General features: G+C 39.5%; 1 protein-coding gene across 1 annotated transcript; it reads right to left on the bottom strand.

The window, feature by feature from the left end:
- Positions 1-2,313: 2,313 nt before the first annotated feature.
- Positions 2,314-17,497, bottom strand: LOC140233761 (uncharacterized). The gene is made up of 11 exons (XM_072313859.1): positions 17,338-17,497; positions 16,687-16,875; positions 15,920-16,066; positions 14,577-15,351; positions 13,956-14,099; positions 13,213-13,426; positions 12,047-12,233; positions 11,110-11,192; positions 10,044-10,251; positions 6,581-6,744; positions 2,314-4,799 (listed from the first exon to the last, which is right to left on the bottom strand). The coding sequence occupies exons 1-11, from the start codon at positions 17,495-17,497 to the stop codon at positions 3,765-3,767; spliced, it is 3,306 nt and encodes a 1,101-aa protein (XP_072169960.1). The 3' UTR covers positions 2,314-3,764.
- Between the last annotated feature and the right edge of the window lie 1,696 nt (positions 17,498-19,193).

Genomic DNA, 19,193 nt, shown 5'->3' with positions numbered 1-19,193 from the left:
TTACAGTGGACAGCTCGCACGGCGCTCGTGCCCCATCTGGTTTTCGCTGGTGCGCTGCGTAGCGTCGTGTTCGGCATTCGGTACGTACGGGGGTACAATAACGGGAGGAGCAGCTTGTCGTGCTTTTCTACTGAGCTGCGAATCGCCTGCGACGACCGGCTGCCTAAGCTGGTGTATGCCATGTGTGGATTAAAACAAATGGTGCGGTACATGTTCATGTCTTACTAGGGCCGCAAAGATTCGACTTTCTGTGCAAAACCTCTTGAAATGGTTCATTGTATTTGAATGGAGACAAGATACGGATGCAATAAGCAGATTTACTTCAGCGTAGATACGCTTTAGAACTAGGCCTATGTGCGTGTACATGTAGGGACATACATGAAACATGTCTCAATCAAAGTATAATGTATGGAAATAATTTGTTATGGCGTCATGCTTGTTAATTGACACCGTCATGAAGGGAATTTTCGAGATTCAGTTTATTACTAAAGTAAATTTAAGCTTCTTTTTAACAAAGCAGTTTAGTGCGTTGCAACTCCTGGGTCCCGTTTAACAAAAATTTGATATGACAGTGCCTCAACTCTTGTTGGAAGGTCATGGTAAGGACACAAATCCAGTTTCTTGATTGGCTGTTGCTATCGGAAGTTGCCATTCCAGCAAGAGTTGCTATCCTAACATACTGTATTTTATGAAATGGGGCCCAGCAGTAGCGGCCATTTAGCACAGTAAAAGCCAACTATGTGCGCTCTATTAGAGGGTGCTTGGTCCATTCACGACACGTGTAAAGTGAGCTTTGGATCTGCGACGCTCATCCTACGACACTATTTCAGGGTCTTGTAGTACGGTAAGCAGAAGTTGTTTGCACATGCGCGAGACGGTTGTTCCCAATGCATTGTCCAATCCGGGAGGAGGCGCGTCGTATTAACCATTAGCGTCGTAGACCTAAAACGGGTCGCAGAATTGTAACGTGACATGTAATCACCACAGAATCTGTTAATCCTGTAAGCGTAATGGTGCTTATCAAGACACGTTCTGCAATGATTTTAATTCACTACAAGTATGTGTATGCGATGGGATCATACAGTCGTAATGCTGCAATTTGAATAAGTGAAACATTATGTATGTCGGCCTTTTTTAAAGTACAGGTTCATTGTACTGTAACATTTATGTAAAGTGGCTATTTTATGTTCAATTTGTAAGAAAATGTCATTCACAAAGACAAAGTGCAATACCACCAAATTTTGACTTACCCTGTTCATGTAGTATTCTTGTGAAAAAAAAAGAGTAAAATCAGGAAATTGACTGATAGAAGTTACTCTACGACCACTCAGACAGAAGATGAGAAAGTTACAAGACCTTAACATTATATTCATTGTCAAACACAATCAGTGATGTTGGTCACAGGCTTATATGCTAATCAGGGGATATAGTGATTCTCTCACTTAATAATTCTTTCACTGACCTGTGCACACTGTAAGATTGTCTGTTCTTTTTTTTTTTTAATTAATCTAAAGTCTCAATTTACCGTATAATATCATATGTCCAATTCTGTGAATTTATTTTCATTCTGTTTAAATGTTTGTTTTTACTTTTTTGAATTGATATTCAATAGGTCGTGGTATTGTGCTTTTAATTCTCTTTCAGTATATCAGTTGCAAACTTTATGTACTTATATTAATGAGAAAGTTTGCTCAGTAGTATTTTTTTTTAGGCTTGTGTTTGATGCAGTTGAAGCAAAGAAATAATATATGTCATCATCATCATCATCATCAACATCATCAGATTCGTATTTCAGTTTATGTCGTAAGATGACAATCATTGCAAGAATTGCTGTTGTGAGTGTGTGTGTGTGGGGGGGGGGAGGGGCGTTGTACACTGATAGTCTTTGCTCAAGTGACACAATGGGCAATTTCGACGCGTTAGGGTTACGGAAAAAAAAATCGCGGGCGGCGAGGGGGTGTACCGGTAAGTAGAGGCAGTAGGCGTAGGTCCTACTGTCCTACACAAGACTACCAACCCGATCAGCCTCCCGATAGACACCCATGAGAGAGAGAGAGAGTCTCTATGTCCAGCAGTTGCCAGGATTTGGAGTGACTTGTGTACTCAATGAAGGTTCATGAGACCCATATTTACACAAACACACACACACACACACACACACCCACTAGTATCTTCATGCCGTTCATACTCTCAATATACTGCAAAATACTAAAGAGTGAGCCAAACCAAAGTATGATTCATATACATGTAGCATACTTGGAGAAGTCACTGTGTAATGGTGAAGGAAGATGTATTTGATGTACATGTATGTACGTGTAAATGAGTCAATATAACACAAAAGTGAGTTTTTGAAGTTCACCTGCTATATTTGGACTAATTTACTGACAAGGCAGACAGGCTATTCAACTATCACATAGTGGACTCTTGCTGTAACAAGACTCTTTTGGACCTGTGAAGTCATGTTGTTATACTGAAATGTCTTTTTATATCGAAAATAGTAAAAAGAATAAAGAAGCCTGTGAAATTAGGGCAGACACTTTCGTTTTTTATGATTACAAACACCTTATTTCATACAGCCACTGAACCCAAATGCATATTGATTTCATTCAATCTGCAATGAATTGACCAGTATCACAGTTCATTAAAACATTCAATTCATATGCAAACTTTTACATGAAAGGCTGTGTGCTACTAAGTTACATGAACTTGCTAGAGGTTTTCCAAACACAGCAAGGTACTATGGACCAACTTGCCCACAAGTACACAACATGACCGAGTGTTACTTGCTAACTCTATGGCGTCCTTGCGCAAGTTGGAGATAGAACATACAGGTAACTCCCATCATAACAAAGTCCTTGGGACCAGCAGTTTTCTTTTGATACATCAAAATTGTGTTACAGACAAACAAATCACATATACTGCAAAACAAGAAATGTTTGTGTGCATTTTAATTTGTGAATTTCGCGAAAGCCAAGATTAATGAAATTAAAATGGATGCACAAGTTCTTGTCTACACTACATGCATTGAATGCCAGTCGCAATTTGCGAAAATTTCATACTGTGAAAAAGGCTGTCGGCTCCAATTCATGAAAATTCCAAGCCACAAAAATATCTTGCTTTACAGTTATGTACATATAATGATTTGGGGACCTTAATTCTTACTACATAAGAACCTTGTTTCTTATTACGGGAGCATATGGTACTGTATTAATTGATTATGGCATGCTCTGGCATAGCAACAACTTATACATGCAAAGTGGATTCCAAGCAGTGAAAAAAACTGCAAAGGTTACATGAAGTGAAATGACTTGTTAATAAGGTCTTACAGGGAATATGGTGCATTAATTTGAAGACGCCAGTAAACTGTCAAAGGCCAAAAACATTTCTCTGACATTGGAATCACGTGCCATTACAGTGTATCAGTTTCCCAAAGAAGATTTGATAGTTAACCCACACAGATGACTACAGTTACAATGAAGCCCTCGGGACAGGCATTTTCTTTCTTTATATCAATATTTTGTTACAGATGAAAAAAAAAAATATAAATATGTATGGAAAATTATTTTGGGACCTGAAATTTTACGTTGTTCTGACAAACTTTTATTATAACCATGGTCATTGTAATGGGCAAGCATCATATTCAAAGACCTGTACTGACCAAGTCAGCCATTCCAAAGATGTATTTGCAGCTTCAGCTTAAAGTCACACACCATATTGGTATGCTCTCGGCAGGATTAAGTCTCCCACAAGGAGGAATCTCCTCTTTAGTAGCAGTCCAACAGGTTTTCATCCCTGTCCTCTGCTGCAGAGATGATGTCCAACATCAGCGACACTGGTCCCTCAACAGTTTCCGCCTCCCTGTGCTCTAGCAGAGCAGTCCAGTCACGGTCAAAAAGTTGTCCAATCAGATCCGTGTCTTGCGCTTCTTCATCTACGCATCCTCTACTGTCTTCACCATCTCGAGTTTGGCAGGTTCCACCATTACAGCTGCCATCTTCCGTAGTCACAGATTGACTACCTGAGCTACCACCAGTCTCCAAGTTTCCACATGCCACGCCCGGTTTTTCTCCTCCTGGGACCGGAGCCATTAGTGTTTCCTTAAGGTGGTGGAGCATCACACACGCCCTGGAGCTGACACTCACATCCTCATCCTTGCTGATCCCGATCAACATCTTTAGGATACCTGATGACAATAAAAACTTCTCATGTTCCTTCCTTCTCGCATCTCCTCGATCATCCAGCCTGTCTCCGGAAACTTCTTTCAGTTTCTCTCTAGATGTTGACGTTCCCAATGCCACTAACTCACCTCCTCTGGGAGATGCACTTGGGAAGATGAGTACAGGAATGTTTAGGGTCAAAAGATGTTCATAGAATTTGAGGGCCTCCAGTTTCATTTCCCAATCCAGATCCCTGGCTGCTATGGCAACCGCATCCAGCACCACATCTCCCATTGTCTCTTGACTGTAACCAGCATCACTCTCACTCCTTGTGGGTTGATTTTGGACATTATTCCCATCTGATTCCATATTCTGTGATTCAGCTTGGACTGTGAGGCGGACTGTCCCCAACTGGCTGATAATGGAATCATTCTTCACGAGACTTTCTTCGGCAGCTGTTCGGGCATCCCACGTCTCCCCTGGTGTCACATGTCTGGTTGCCTTGGAGATGCTGGCATTGATGCAGTCCCGCATCCATTTCTCTTCCTGGAGCCACAGAACCAGGCAGTCCAGGGCAGCTCTTCTCGCAAAAGCCTCACTGTCTGTCTTGATGATGCCAGTAAGCGTGTTGATCATATCCACCTACAAAAGAGATGGCACATAGGGTGATCCATAACCTTATCACTTCTGTCAATTATTTTTATGCCTACGCAACGAAGTGGCCGGAGGCATTATGTTTTCGGGTCGTCCGTCCGTCCGTCTGTCCGTCCGTGCGTACGTCCGTCTGTACGTCCGTCCGTCCCGTTTTGTTTTTGTCGATATCTCACGAACCGTGAGGTGGTTTTACATCAAACTTGGTATGAGGGTATATCCTTGGGGGATAATACTTTGTGTGGATTTTAGGGTCACAGGGTCAAAGGTCAAAGGTCACAGGTTATTTTGTGAAAAAAAAATTGAAATTTTATGTTTTTCTCCATATCTCGCAAATGGTTCAAGGTATCTTCATGGAACTTAGTATATATCGTCGCTGGGGCGACAAGACCTCGTATCTCAAAAATGTCAAATGTTCAGGAGAGCCAAAAAACATGGCCGCCAAAGCACTATACTGAATGGGATAGCCGTTCCTTTGACATGCCGTGGTGGCTTCATTTTTGGGGTAAGACAGCTGGGATTTGGACCGGACATCACTTAACCGATTATTTGACCACTAATGCAAAAAAGTCATTTTCACCAAAATTTGAGATACAAGGTCTTGTCACCCCAGCGACGATATGCTTGTACCAAAGGGCAGTGATTATCTAGGAAAGTTGGGGGTCATGGGTCAAAGGTCAGGGGGTCAAAGGTCAAGGTCAACTCCTGAAAATATCACTACTTTCCTTATATTTATGCAATGAATGAAGGTTTTTTTTTTTTAACTTGATGTATACATGTATTACCCAATATATATTCTGTGGGAAGTTTCTTGCCAAAAGGTCAAAGGTCAAAAGGTCAAAGGTCAAGTGAAAGTGCTGAATTGCACTTTTTCCTCCATATCTCAAAACTAACTCAAGGTATCATCATGAAACTTACATATTTATGCATGTTCAACCTAACAGTGATTCTCTTTGGAACTGTGAGGTCAAAGGTCAAAGGCCAGGTTTAGATAATGCTATTTTGCCCATTTGATACTGAAATTATACTTTTTCTCAATACCTTGAAAAATTACTCAATGTATAAACTTATAAAAGGGTCAAAAGTCAAGTAAAAATCATCAGTTCCCCAAATACCTGCACTCTGACATTTTAATCATTCATCCAATTGAACCTAGTTCTAGGAAAGTGAACATTCAGCACATTTGTGTCAAACCTGTCATTTTAATATTTTGCCAATTGTTTGAAACTGTCATCACACATTGTCAAGACATTGTACTATAGACCTATTAGGAGAACCATGCATTATGGCGGAGGCATATAAGTCGCCGTAGCGATATATCTAGTTCTTCAAGCAATCAACTGGCTAATCAGTTTACAAGCCAACAAAGTAATCAACCACTGAACAACAAACCACTGCAACTGATCTATCAATCAATAACTCAATCAAATAAGCAATATTTTTATTTTTCATCTTTCTCCTTATTCATCAACTGATCAGTCTTTTGGTCAGTTCTCAGTCAATCAACCTATTAAAAGAATCTATTGTGTAATCGGCTATCAAGTTTATAAGCAGTTCCATAAATACCTTATTTGATCACATTATTGCTTAATCAATTGATTTGATCAACTTATATCACTCCATCATCAACTGTTCAGATCAACTGCTCATAAAATCAGTTGATTGAAAGGATTACCTCTCTTTCAGAACCTATTCATACCGATCTTGACAATTCAAAAATCCATCAATTCCTCATTTTGTTCTCCACCACTGGTGTTGCCAACGTTGCTCACCTGGTTGACACCAGTCACTGAGCAGACATCCAGCCAGAGCTCTGGGCAGGCTACCAGGGCAGGCAGGGCGGTCACACTGGAGGCCCTCACGTAGCTCTCTCCGTCCACTAGACTCTCCCACAGCCTCCTATGAAGATTATTTCCCCGGATCCATTCAGTAACTGCTCATGTTTGGGGAAAGTATATCAGAATGATGTCTGGTTAATGGTACATGGCAATGTTCACATATAAAACAGTCAATATGAACAGGGCTGCCAACATCCAAAAACTACTGGTAACAATATTCTGATGCACAATTACTGGAAAAAGAAGAAGAAGCAACAAGGAAAAGTAGAAATTACGCGGTGCGTAATATATGTCCCCGCCGGAAGTAGCATTTAGTAGCAAAATGTACAATATAGGTAAAAAGATCAAGGTCAAAGGTCAAAGAAGTCAAAGGTCAAAATTCTGTGTAGAAGTTTTGAAGCCCTCACCTAGTGCCATCACATAAAGCAAACAATTGAAATTGGGATTAATAGAAATGGCGAAGGAGTAGCATTTTGTAGCCAATGTACAATATAGGTCAAAAATCAAGGTCAAAGGTCAAAATTCTGTGTAGAAGTTTTGAAGCCCTCACCTAGTGCCATCACATAAAGCAAATGGAATCGAAATCGGGTTAGAAATGGCGAAGGAGTAGCATTTTGTAGCCAATGTACAATATAGGTCAACTAGAAATGTCGCTTTGGCGACTGGTATGCCTCCGCCATAATGCACGATTTTCCCAATAGGTCTAGATAGTACATGTGGACAATGTGTGATTACATTTTCACAAAATTGGCAAAATATTGAAAGGACAAGTTTGTCACAAATGTGTTGAATGTTCACCTTCCTTGACCTAGGTTTAATTAGATGAATAGGAGAGCATGTATCTAGGGATTTAAGGACTTTAACTTGACTTTGACCCATTCATACATTTAGGCATTGAGTCATTTTCAAGGTACAGGTGTGGAGAAAAAGTGCAATTTCTGAATTGAATAGTAAATTGTTACCATTTTCATCTGGCCCTTGACCCTAAAATTCATAAGATAATCACTTTCAGGTAGAACATGCATAATATGTACTAAGTTTCAAGATAACTTGAGCTACTTCCGAGATATGGAGGAAAAAGTTAGTTCAGCACTTTCACTTGATCTTTGACCTTTTGACCTTTGAGGCAAAAAAAGAAGAAAAAAAAACTTTCCAAAGAATTTCTATTAGGTTACACATGCATACACCAAGTGTAAAAAAAAAATAACCCTGCTGGCATTGCATAAATATGAGGGAAATAGTAAAATTTTGAAGTGTTGCACTTGACCCTTGACCCCTGACCTTTGACCCCATGAACCCTACATTCTCTAGATAATCACTTCCAGTCAGTACATGTATATACTATGTTCCATGAAGATACCTTGAACAATTTTCCAAGGTACGGGGGAAAAAAAAGAAGTTTTAATATTTTTACTTGACCTTTTGACCTTTGACCTCATGACCCAAACTTTCACCAGAGAATCTTAATTGGGTAATACATGTATACACTAAGTTTCAAGAAAATATCTTCAGGCATTCAATAGATATGGTGGAAATAGTGAAATTTTATGTATTTGACCCTGACCTTTTGACCTTTGAACTTTGACCTCATGACCCAAACTTTCACCATAGAATCTTAATTGGGTAATACATGTATACACTAAGTTTCAAGAAAATATCTTCAGGCAAACGGAATCGAAATCGGGTTAGAAATGGCGAAGGAGTAGCATTTTGTAGCCAATGTACAATATAGGTCAAAAATCAAGGTCAAAGGTCAAAGAAGTCAAAGGTCAAAATTCTGTGCAGAAGTTTTGAAGCCCTCACCTAGTGCCATCACATAAAGCAAACGGAATCAAAATCGGGTTAGAAATGGCGAAGGAGTAGCATTTTGTAGCAAAATGTGCAATATAGGTCAAAGGTCAAGGTCAAAGGTCACAACTGAAATTCTGTGTAGAAGTTTCAAAGCTCCCATGTAGTGCTATCATATAAAGCAAACAGAATCAAAATTGGGTTAGAAATGGCGAGGAGTAGCAAATTGAACATTTTGATCACACACGGACGCACAGACGGACGGACGGACAGACAGACGGACGGACACACAGACACACACACGTACGGAGCCCGTTTCATAGTCCCCTGCTCGAACTCGTTCGGCGGGGACAAAAAACAACAACATATTTTTATGTCAAAGAAATCTTTCTCTGTTTAATCCTAACCAGGCCGGGCTTTTTTGGGTGTTCTGTGGCGGGAGGTTCTCCAAGCCCCCGAGATCTTGGCCGTCGATCGCGCAATCGCCCATAAAAATTGGCACATGCATTACCTGTGGGGTAATCTACCAAACTATACAAAAAGAAATGGAAATTTTCGTCATAATAATTAATTATGCTAATGTATGCATAAAATCATACATTTTGCTCTGAATCAGAAAGTAAAGCTCTAAGAATCCTAATTTTTGGTAATAACATTCTTTGTAGCATTCCTAACAATGTGCTTGGAAAAAAAATCTGGTATCAAAATCAATTTCATATGTATTTTGTTGTTTTATGAATTTCGTATGTGTTTCCTTGTTTTTCGACCTTTTGTTCAATCATTTTTTTTCGCAAAATTTATGACAGAAACTATTTCAAGCAGAAGTATGCTAAAATTAATTAATTTCAGCATATGAAAGTGAAAATAAACATACCATACTTGCCAACTCTACCGCATTTGGCGGTAGACTACCGCTTTTGAAAGATTTCATTAGCATTCAAGCTAGCGCTGCTCGCATAGGCATCCTGGATTCTACCGCTTTCTCAAATGAAAATGTTGGCAAGTATGACATATCTTTATGAATAAGAAGAGAAAACTCTGTTTGAACAGACTTTACACACAAAATTACATTTTCAAGCCCTTTTCGGTCTGACAGGCATGTATAAAAGGTCGTGCAGCGTCGTAACTGTACGCGCAATTTTCACGAAAATGGTGTCAAAAAATGTGCAAGACTTGAAAGTGAAAAGTCTGTGAACGGCGCGGTCAAACCCCCCCCCCCCCCCTTTTTAGGGTTAAGATTCCAAAATTTCACACAGAGAGCATGTTTGATCAAATTTTTGTAAGATCATGACAAACATACTAAACATCATAAAAACTAATTACAGTGTAGGTAGGAGTTCTGCATGAACCTGGAGGGTTTCATATCATTTCATCTATATAACATTACAAGCATCATACTTGACTTTTAATTTCTCTTCTTTCCCGACAAATATCATTGTTACTGCACTGCCCTCTTACAGCAACTTGATTATCTTAATAACCACAATTAGCCCTCTTCATGTGGGTGAGTCTACTATACTTAACAAAGGATGGGGAGGGGGGAGGGGGAGGGAGGGGGGCAGGATCTCTACAGGAGAGGATTGACCACACCCAGACAGACTCCATTCACACTCACCAGACTTCAGCTGTAGGAGCTGCTTCACACAAACTATGGCAGAGTCTCGGATCTCCCACTCAATGTCACACATCTTCTTCTGCAGCGAGTACCCCAGGTCGACGAAGCAATTAGCAGACAGATCTGGATATACTCCGGATTTCTTGGTTGACATGGCAACAGAGACAACATTTGGAAGGAAACTCAGTCCTTTCAACACTACCTGTGAAAGACAAAAAGAAAAATATAGAGGGAGACAAAATTGAAGAAAACTCAAACCTCAACATTCATCCCTCTGCTTCATAACTTCTTGCTTTCAAGGACAATTTTGTTATTTCAAACTAGTGATGAATTGGACGAAATACATCTTTAATTTACTAAGAGGACAACACAGTCATATGGAACAGAAATGAAAATTTGAGGAGAGCCTGGTATAGATACCTAGCATATTCACCAAAAATCAATTTAAATGTTTTGCAACATATAAAGGTTTCGCAACCAATTCCTCCTTTTTTTAACATGACTCTCTTGATGTGACCGGCCTTCATTTTGATCCCTGTGAGTATCAAAAAATTCTGTTTCCAGTCATTATCCACAATTGTCATGTAAACCAGCTTTTACAGGCCATAATTATAGTGATTATTATGAATCATCAGTCTCTACCAAAAAGGGTGACTAAAATGATATGATTGTTCTCCAAAACTCACAGAGTTTAAAAAAGAAAGAAAGAAAGAAAGAAAGAAAGAAGGAAGAAAAAAAAATATATATATATATTGTAGAGTGAAGAAGAAAGCCCTGCAAAAGAATTTCTAAACAGAAATTTCAAAGAATCTTAAAGTTTTAATGTGAAGGATTATCTAGATAAACAAGTATCTAATGGCTTGTGTATGACTGTAGCATTAACACAGCAGTATGTCCACAAACCAATGGAGTGGAAACAGCCCGATGCTCAACGAACATTCAGTTCAGAAGCAGCAAAAGAGAAGTGAAGACAGTCTGTGTGTCATCATCGCTACGGCAATACACTTTAATAAGTCATATGATATCATACGAGTAACCATGGCAACCATGCTGAGCTCACCATGTAGTCTGCGTCAGGGTTTGTCAGTATTCTCGTGAGGATCTCGGCAAGCTCCACTGCGTCAGACTGTGATGGTGTTGTTGCTGCCAAAAGAGAAAAAAAAAAAGCATAGAAGAGTCACAAACTTGAAAAGGAGCATATTTCTGGGAGGTGAGAGAAGGACAGTCAAAGTGATTCTCACTGCTTCCTGGTTTTGATTTCGACATTTCTAATATCTGAAGAAACAATGTTTTGAAGGGACAGCGACCCTACAGTGCAATGTTCTATTTTTTTCCTTTCCTATCTTATTCTCTGAAGAGTATGTTATCTATCAGAGAAAGTTTTTTTTTTAAAAGAATTCACCAAGAGTTTGAGTGAATTAGATTGGATCAAAAGGTAGTTAAACACACTTTGAAAGTTACTGCGGCATATACCGCTAAATCTCATGAGGATCTGTAGCAAGCTATCCCGGACATGTGTTCATGACATCATTTGTATGAAATCGCTGACTTGATGTACCCAGAAAAGAAACAAAATAATTTTTTTCTCAATTGTCTATGATGGACTGAAAATCTTTTGTCCTTGGAGGTAGGAAAAAAGTATCATGTTCTTTACACATCCTGAGGAAAGCTTTTTATTAGGTTCCATCGTATTTCCCTTTAGCATTCTTTTACTTTGAAACTGACACATTGACTGCTATATACTATGTTTGTTTGTGTGGGGTTTTTTTGTATATATCCAAGCTGGACATTATGTATCATATTTTGTGATACTTTATGTATTTTCCCTCGAGAAATATGAAAATAAAATTAAAATCGAAATTGAAAGTCTGAAATCGTGTTATCATATACTTTGACGCTAAAATCAATCATCATCTAACATCTCGCTCCTATCTATGTGGTATTCTTCTGCCACAAGGCTGTCCACCTTAAATTCTCATGCACAGAGTCTCACTCACAACTAAGGGCGCCCTTCAGCACTGCAATCACAGCAAGAGTGACCTTCCGCGAACCAGTCAGAGAGCGGTACTTTGGCACGAGGGCTTTGGATTGGTTGGCTGCATCCGTGTCTGGGGTCACGGCAGAGAGTAGCTCAATCGTCAGTCTCAGGATTTGTGGCACAAACGGACACAATGATGATGGGTTCTGAAGAAAACAAATCAATTTAGAAATGTAATAACAGTTTTTGTTACCATAGTTTTTCATTAGCGTTCTCTACAGAGTGAGTTCTCCATTTATAGGTGTACTTTAAATTTCTAAATTGTGAAAAAAAAAGAGATCTTCTAGCGAAACCTAAAACAATAACTCACTATCCCCCGCTCTCTTTTGGACTTGCTTTTCTTCCAAAGCAGGTACATAGCTCTGACTGATGCAGAGCAAGCAATAAAAATGGGAGAGCTGGGGTTGTTTTGTAGGTTTTACTGCTATATTACCCCATACAGTTAGAGCAAGTTTAGTTTTTAATGCAGGGCCTAGTGGGAGGGAGTGGTTAGGGATGGGGCTGAACAAGGTGAGTAAGAGTGAGGAGTTTGGAGGGCACAGGTGGTATCGTAAAGAAAGACAGCCAAAACTTGTTCACAGATGCTTGATATGTGAAGACATGTATCACAGGATTCATGCTGGGTATTGATTTAAAACTTACTATACAGATTGAATCAAAATATTTTATCTAATGTGAGGAGAAGATATCTCTAGTATTCAAAGAAGCTAGTCAGATAGTACATTGCTTGTCACTGCTTGCACAGGACAGGGTGGCATGTAAGACATATTCAAAAATTATACATTTGTTACCTTTTCTTTTCTGACATTTTTAAAGTTCAGGTAAAGGTAACAGTTCTAATCAGAAGTATAAAATCACAATGTAAATGTATAAAAAAGATAAAAGAAAGATTACATTCATAAAGAGTGCCCGAGGACTACCAAAACAAATCAGACCCTACCAAAAAAGTAATCCTCCATAGGCAATGAAAATGAAAACATATAGATTATGGTCAAACATGCTCTGAATAAGAGTTATCAGGACTTTGCCTTTTATCTAAAATGACCATTAGAACTGACTCAAAAGGAGATAAAGAAAATCTTCTTGAGTATCAGCATCTCATTGCCCTAATCTAATCACTCTTACCTTTGTGAGAAGGCTCTCGAGAGCAGACAGAGATGTTGGGATGAGTGATGATGCTGTCCTTACATCCAGCAGCATCTCTGAGCTGAGGTCATCCAATCTCTCATCATTGAAATACAGAGCATCATCCGGTCCATGGGAGAGGGTAAGGTGTAGTGGGCAGAGCAGTACGGACAGCATAGCACGTTGGGTGTCAGTATTCCTGCTCTGTGGGAACCTAACGTTTCCAGAAATGTGCATCTGTGTTAGCCAATATATAACAATTTTTATTGCCAAAAATTCAGCAAATTTTGTTGGCTAAAATGCATCAAGTATTTTTCTCTTGACAGCCTAGATGTAAATGCCAATATGTGAATATCACTATCAACTTTATGGCAAATATATACACATATTATACACTTTTCTATATTTTCAGAGGATTTTCAATTCTGGTACATTCCACGATTCATGCACTTCAAATATCATCACCTATATCTCATTCTAATCATCATGTTTCTTACCATTTCTATATGACTACCACAATTATGAAGATACCATGGTGATGATGTAAAAGTTAGAGGCATTATAGAATGGCAATACTAACGTCTTGTAAAATGCATCTTATTGTTTCACCTCACCTCACCATCTCATGACTGCATACAACAATAATTATCACCATAAAAAGCATAAAACACTACAACAGGACTAGCAGAGAGAAATATATTCTCATTTAGTATATAATTTATTACTCTGTAATTCACACATACCTCCCCTTGACAATGTCAATGCACTTTAAGACCTCTGAAGCCAAATAGCCTGCTGGTCGCACTAGCCCTCTTGCAAGGAGATCTCTGGGCAAGGCGCAAACATTGGTGAAGACATCTTGGACTCCAAGAAGGTTGCCTCGCTCACTGTTAAATGAAACATGTGATATCAAATGGTTACACTCAAAATCTGCAATTTTGTTTAGTTTTGGCTCAAGCTAGTGTCTCATTATTCCTAGAGCTGTTCTTTGATGGCTGATTGGTATGTCAGCTAAAGTGCTTTCTTCGCCTATTGGCAGAGGTGTTTGGAAACTAATTGCTAATGAACAGAGAATACCACATCACCTAAACACCATGTCAATATGGTCTTCCTGTTGGACTAAGACACATTGTTACACCCGAATTGGCTGGCTTACATATACTTACAAGTAAGTATTTATTTTTCATTTATTTATTTGTTTTGTTTCAGTATGGAGTAAGTATCTGAATGCTGATGAAAAAGCACAGTGACTTACAGCTACGTATCTGGGCAATATATTTCATAAGGGTTGCTAAGGATGTTCTAGATCAAAGATGAACATCAAAGATAGACAAAGGAAATTTAGACATAAAATCTGGACTTGCCACTTCATGTGGATGATGAGTGCCAAGACTTCAGCCACCCTCTCACACACAGTTTGCAACGTGGAGCCACCTTTGCCTAGCAGTCTCTGGCATCTTGTTTCCATGGCAACGTCATCCATCAGAGCCAGTGCGATGGCGAGGTCCGCCGCTTCATCTTGTGACTCAAGGAGCACTCTGAAGACACCGATACTCGAGAGCATCCTCTTTTCCCCCGTCTGACGATCTGCCAGAAGAGGGGAAATGTGAGGATGTCCCCGCTGTGGAAGAGGATCTAAATCCGTCAACAAATGTTCCAAGACCTTCGCAGCATCCTCGCTCATCATCAAGCCCTGGATATTTTCCTCCTCCACTGCCTCTAAGACGGCATCATCACTCTCCTCCCCTACCTTAGCCCTCTTCGGAGTTCCTTCAGCATCCACAGCCTCTCCCCCTCCTTCGGGATCACCCAGGGCTTGGTCCACATCATCCAGCTCTCGTTTCCTACCACCACCACTGGTTTCCCATGGTAACCTCTGTTGCCCCGTTTTTCCAGGTGAGCCATCATCCTCACTTCTGTTCAGCCTCTGGAAGGATAACTCCTCATCATCACTTGCTGCAACAGGTGTCCCTGCAGCCATTAAAGAACCGTTCCCAAGTGACAGCCTGGAGGATCTATGCTTGACCATCCCCTTCCTCTGGTACTGCTTAATGAGGATTTTGGCAAGAAGCTGTTGGGCAGCAGTGACGACAAACATACTGGTATCTCCAAGGAGGGCGAGGGCAGTGTTGAATGCATCTAAAATATGATATAAAACAATGTGATTTATCACAGATTGCGGAGTCACATAATGTTAGGTCCAATAGTCAAACATGAAGAAAAATTGCACGATAGGACATTCCAACTTGAATACAGTATATTCTCCTTTTGATGGACAACAAACATCTACATAATCAACTAGATAATGCATAAGAGATCCCAGAATATGAATGCATATCAAATGATTTATTTTTTTTAATACATTGGTCCCAGGAACTCCTGCTTCAGTCTGTAATGTGTCCCCTCACTTAACCATTTCTTACTGTACTATATTGGTGGCACTGAGCAGTTTATGATTTCCTCTACTACACACAATCCTCAGAAAATAACAACAAACAAGAACACTGAATCAGCAATGGAACTTAAAAATATGCAGGTGTAGCAAATACCACAGTCCCACACAAGGGACATTTTGATGCATTATAGATTAATAGGATTATACAATCCTTACTCACTGACTGTCTCAAAATATTTTTGCACTACTGCCAATACAATAAAACTGTTGTAAGCATGTCTCAAGGGGAATCAACCAGAGAAATGAACGCACCCGTGCAGTGACACACTGCCAAGAATTCGTCAAATCTGCTGATGGCGTATAGCAGCTTTAGCCACGCCCCTTGCACAGACGGCTCTCTGACGGCTCCCTTACAGCGCCCTCTAGTGAGCAATCTCACAAGCACTGCATTCTGGATATCTATGAGAAAGAAGAGCCAGACCCCCATTAGTGCTGAATGATTCACAGTTTTAATTTACTTCATTGGTTTGCTCCCTTCTTGGCGTTTTCTCTGAATTTTAAAAACAATGCCCCTTCTTAATCCCACAATCGGCACAGCACTCATTATTTCACACTCACTGCAAGATATTCCTATTGTTATCCTTACAGCACTTTTCAGTCACACGTTTTTTTTTTTTAAACTTTGTACCTGGCATGTGTGCAATTACTGTAATACAGTGTACTCCGAAATAAAAATTAAGGCTGCAACATTATCTTCTCTATTGTTTATTTGTTCCCTTATAATGAAATTTTGACACACCGAAAATAAACTGCTGGTTCCGAGGACTTCATTATTTTGTAATGCAAGTCTACACTGTATCTAGAAACCAGAGAAGAAATCAACAAAATGATTCTACAGGCATGCTGCAGTAGTGCTACAGAAGTCCTACTTTTGACTTTCATCATTGCTAATAACCCTGATGACATGTGTCAGGCTAACAACTGAAAATAAACCACATCCCAATTTAAGAAATGAAATAAACAGATACATTGATAAAAAAAACAACAACACTCTTTTCATCTTGTGCTGGACAGTATACCTGATGTTGACATGGACTCCTTTGTGCTCATCATGAGTTGCCCAAATAGTTTGTGATTGGAAGACATGACAGCGGCAAGACGAAGGGCAAAGGTCAGGGTGGACGGTTCAAATGAGTCAGCATCCACTGCAATGGCATTCTCCAAGAAGTTGAAGACGAGCTGCAAGCCACCCTTGTTAGCCACGATATCTTCAGTTTACATAAATAAAGGAATGAGAATGTGATTTTCACAAATTATGAAAATTCATAAATCACAGACTTATTTGCACTTGGAAACATAATGCCCCACCCCCCCCCCCCAAAAAAAAAAAAAGTCATAAAAATATGAAGTCATGATTGACTTCTTAATCTCAGATTTGCAAATATATTCACAATCTAGCATATATATTCTCATGTTTAGTTAAAGATTAGAACACAATTTATCATACAATAATAATCTCCATTACAGCATCACATGAAGGGAAATGTATAACCATTGACAGACTTTTTATCACAGACAACTAGATTATAATTATCACTGTCAGTAAAGTATTTTGATCTTAACTGTTTATTTGCAGTCTACTTTCTTAAGTAAAATTGTGTATGCTACAAAACATAAACTTAAAATTTGTAAAACTTTTAAAAAAGGAAGATGATTAAAAAAAGACCTACCTTCTTCATTAAAAACATCCTTGCAGTATTCAAGCAATCTCTGAAGACTAGTATCGTCTATGACAGATTTCTCTGAGTTGCCCAGCATATCCAGGACAAGAGAGAGATGTTCCAGGAACTCCTGCGTGTTGGCAGCACGCACCGCAGAGTGTTGCTCCATCTCGCTGCTATGAAGACCCAGATCCTTCTGAGATGGTGATCAAGGCTAGGACTGACTGAGAGTGATTTAATTGTGATTAGGACCTACTGTTAAATGCTGCAACATCTCAGTAATTGGTATACAGTATTCACCTACATGTGAAGTACTGGCTCTTGTTGCCGTTATTTTGTTGCTGCTGTTGTTGTTGTTGTTGTTGTTGAAACTAGATCTTTATCATTTCGATACTAGCTGAGCTGGCTGGCAAATTACCTATGAGATGCTGGCTTATTCGAGGGATGGTATAGTATTGGTTAAGATGAGGATTCAGCTAGCTTTTAACTTTTTGCGAGACAGGTAGGCCTACTTAGAAACCACTTCATGAAATGTTTAAAAGTTTTCTGATAACATTCATAATGAAAATTATGTTAAATCTAGAGTAGTGACCATACATGGTGACGGTGTCTCCGAGTCTGACTCTAGTAAAATTAATGACAAAAAGTTTAAATAGTGTTACTCAACTCTTACCAAGACAAGGGGCCGGACCAGGCCTCGACTGATGGCCTGCCGACATCACATTCGATAAATATCGCATCCTGATGAAGATTTGATCTTTGTAATTTAACAATCAGCTAACAAAGAGCTAAAGTAAAAAGAGGAACATTCGGCAAACCGGCAATTTAGCTAGTTACCAACTACAAAAAGATACACATTTCATTATGTATGGGACTACATTAAACTGCGCGTAATCAATCATTTTATCACATTTTTAGCAACCAACGTCTCTATGTTCTGCAAACTCAGGATCCTGTAACACAAAAGACCACAACTGAAATACAGTCACATCCATTCACAGATTGTGACAGAAGAAGTATAAGAGAAATTGAAGAAAATTACCTCAAACCGTCAGAGTTTAAGAGACCGGAGCAGACTGGAGCTTTTATGGAGCAGACTTTCTATCAAAGGGCACTGACCAACTCGTCTGATGAAAATTCGGTTATTCGCGCACGTCTACGTCTACTGTATCTCACTCGAACCGAATACAGCCAAATCGGCCCTTATTTTGGGGGGTTATACAAAAAGATAATGATAGTAACCATTAAAAGAGGCTCCTGATACCCACCAATTCAATACTACTCGCAGGACCTATTAAAAATAAAGCCTGATTTATCTCATATGAATCAGGGGCGCATCTAGGAAATCCATAAACATGATGGGGGAGGGGTTGGGGCGGGGCGCCTTTTTACATGTAGCTGATGAGGGAGCATTAGTTGTTTTAACAAAAACATAAATGAAGGGGGCGCGCGCATGGGGCACTCTCCCTCTATCCTCCCCTGTAAATGATGGGCTACTCCCTTGGTAATGCTGAATGTACTAGAATCTGTAGCGTTTAGCGTGTGTCAAAGTAAATGTTGTGATAGGGTTGAATGTAACTCGATCTTCGAACTCAAGACCACTGATCTCTAATAGTGCAGAAAACGCAAATGAAGATGCTAATCCGGTAGAAGTTTAGTGGTGTGCGGATTTGAGGCTACTAAGTACTCGCCCTCAGCAAATTTACAAATGATCATAATCTACATACAAACAATATTTACATACTAGTATTCATATCATCATCAAAAACCAAGAGAAGTATAAAGGAATGGAGGGCCTCTAATAAGGTGGAGTTTTTTAATTGTCTGTTAGTCAATCGACCAATAAGTAAAGAAGGTCATTCAGT

The sequence above is a fragment of the Diadema setosum genome, chromosome 10 (genome assembly GCF_964275005.1).
Source record: "Diadema setosum chromosome 10, eeDiaSeto1, whole genome shotgun sequence".
In the NCBI taxonomy this organism is placed as follows: domain Eukaryota; kingdom Metazoa; phylum Echinodermata; class Echinoidea; order Diadematoida; family Diadematidae; genus Diadema; species Diadema setosum.
The sequence above is the reverse complement of the archived record's forward strand: the minus strand, read 5'-3'. Positions and strand labels throughout refer to the sequence as shown.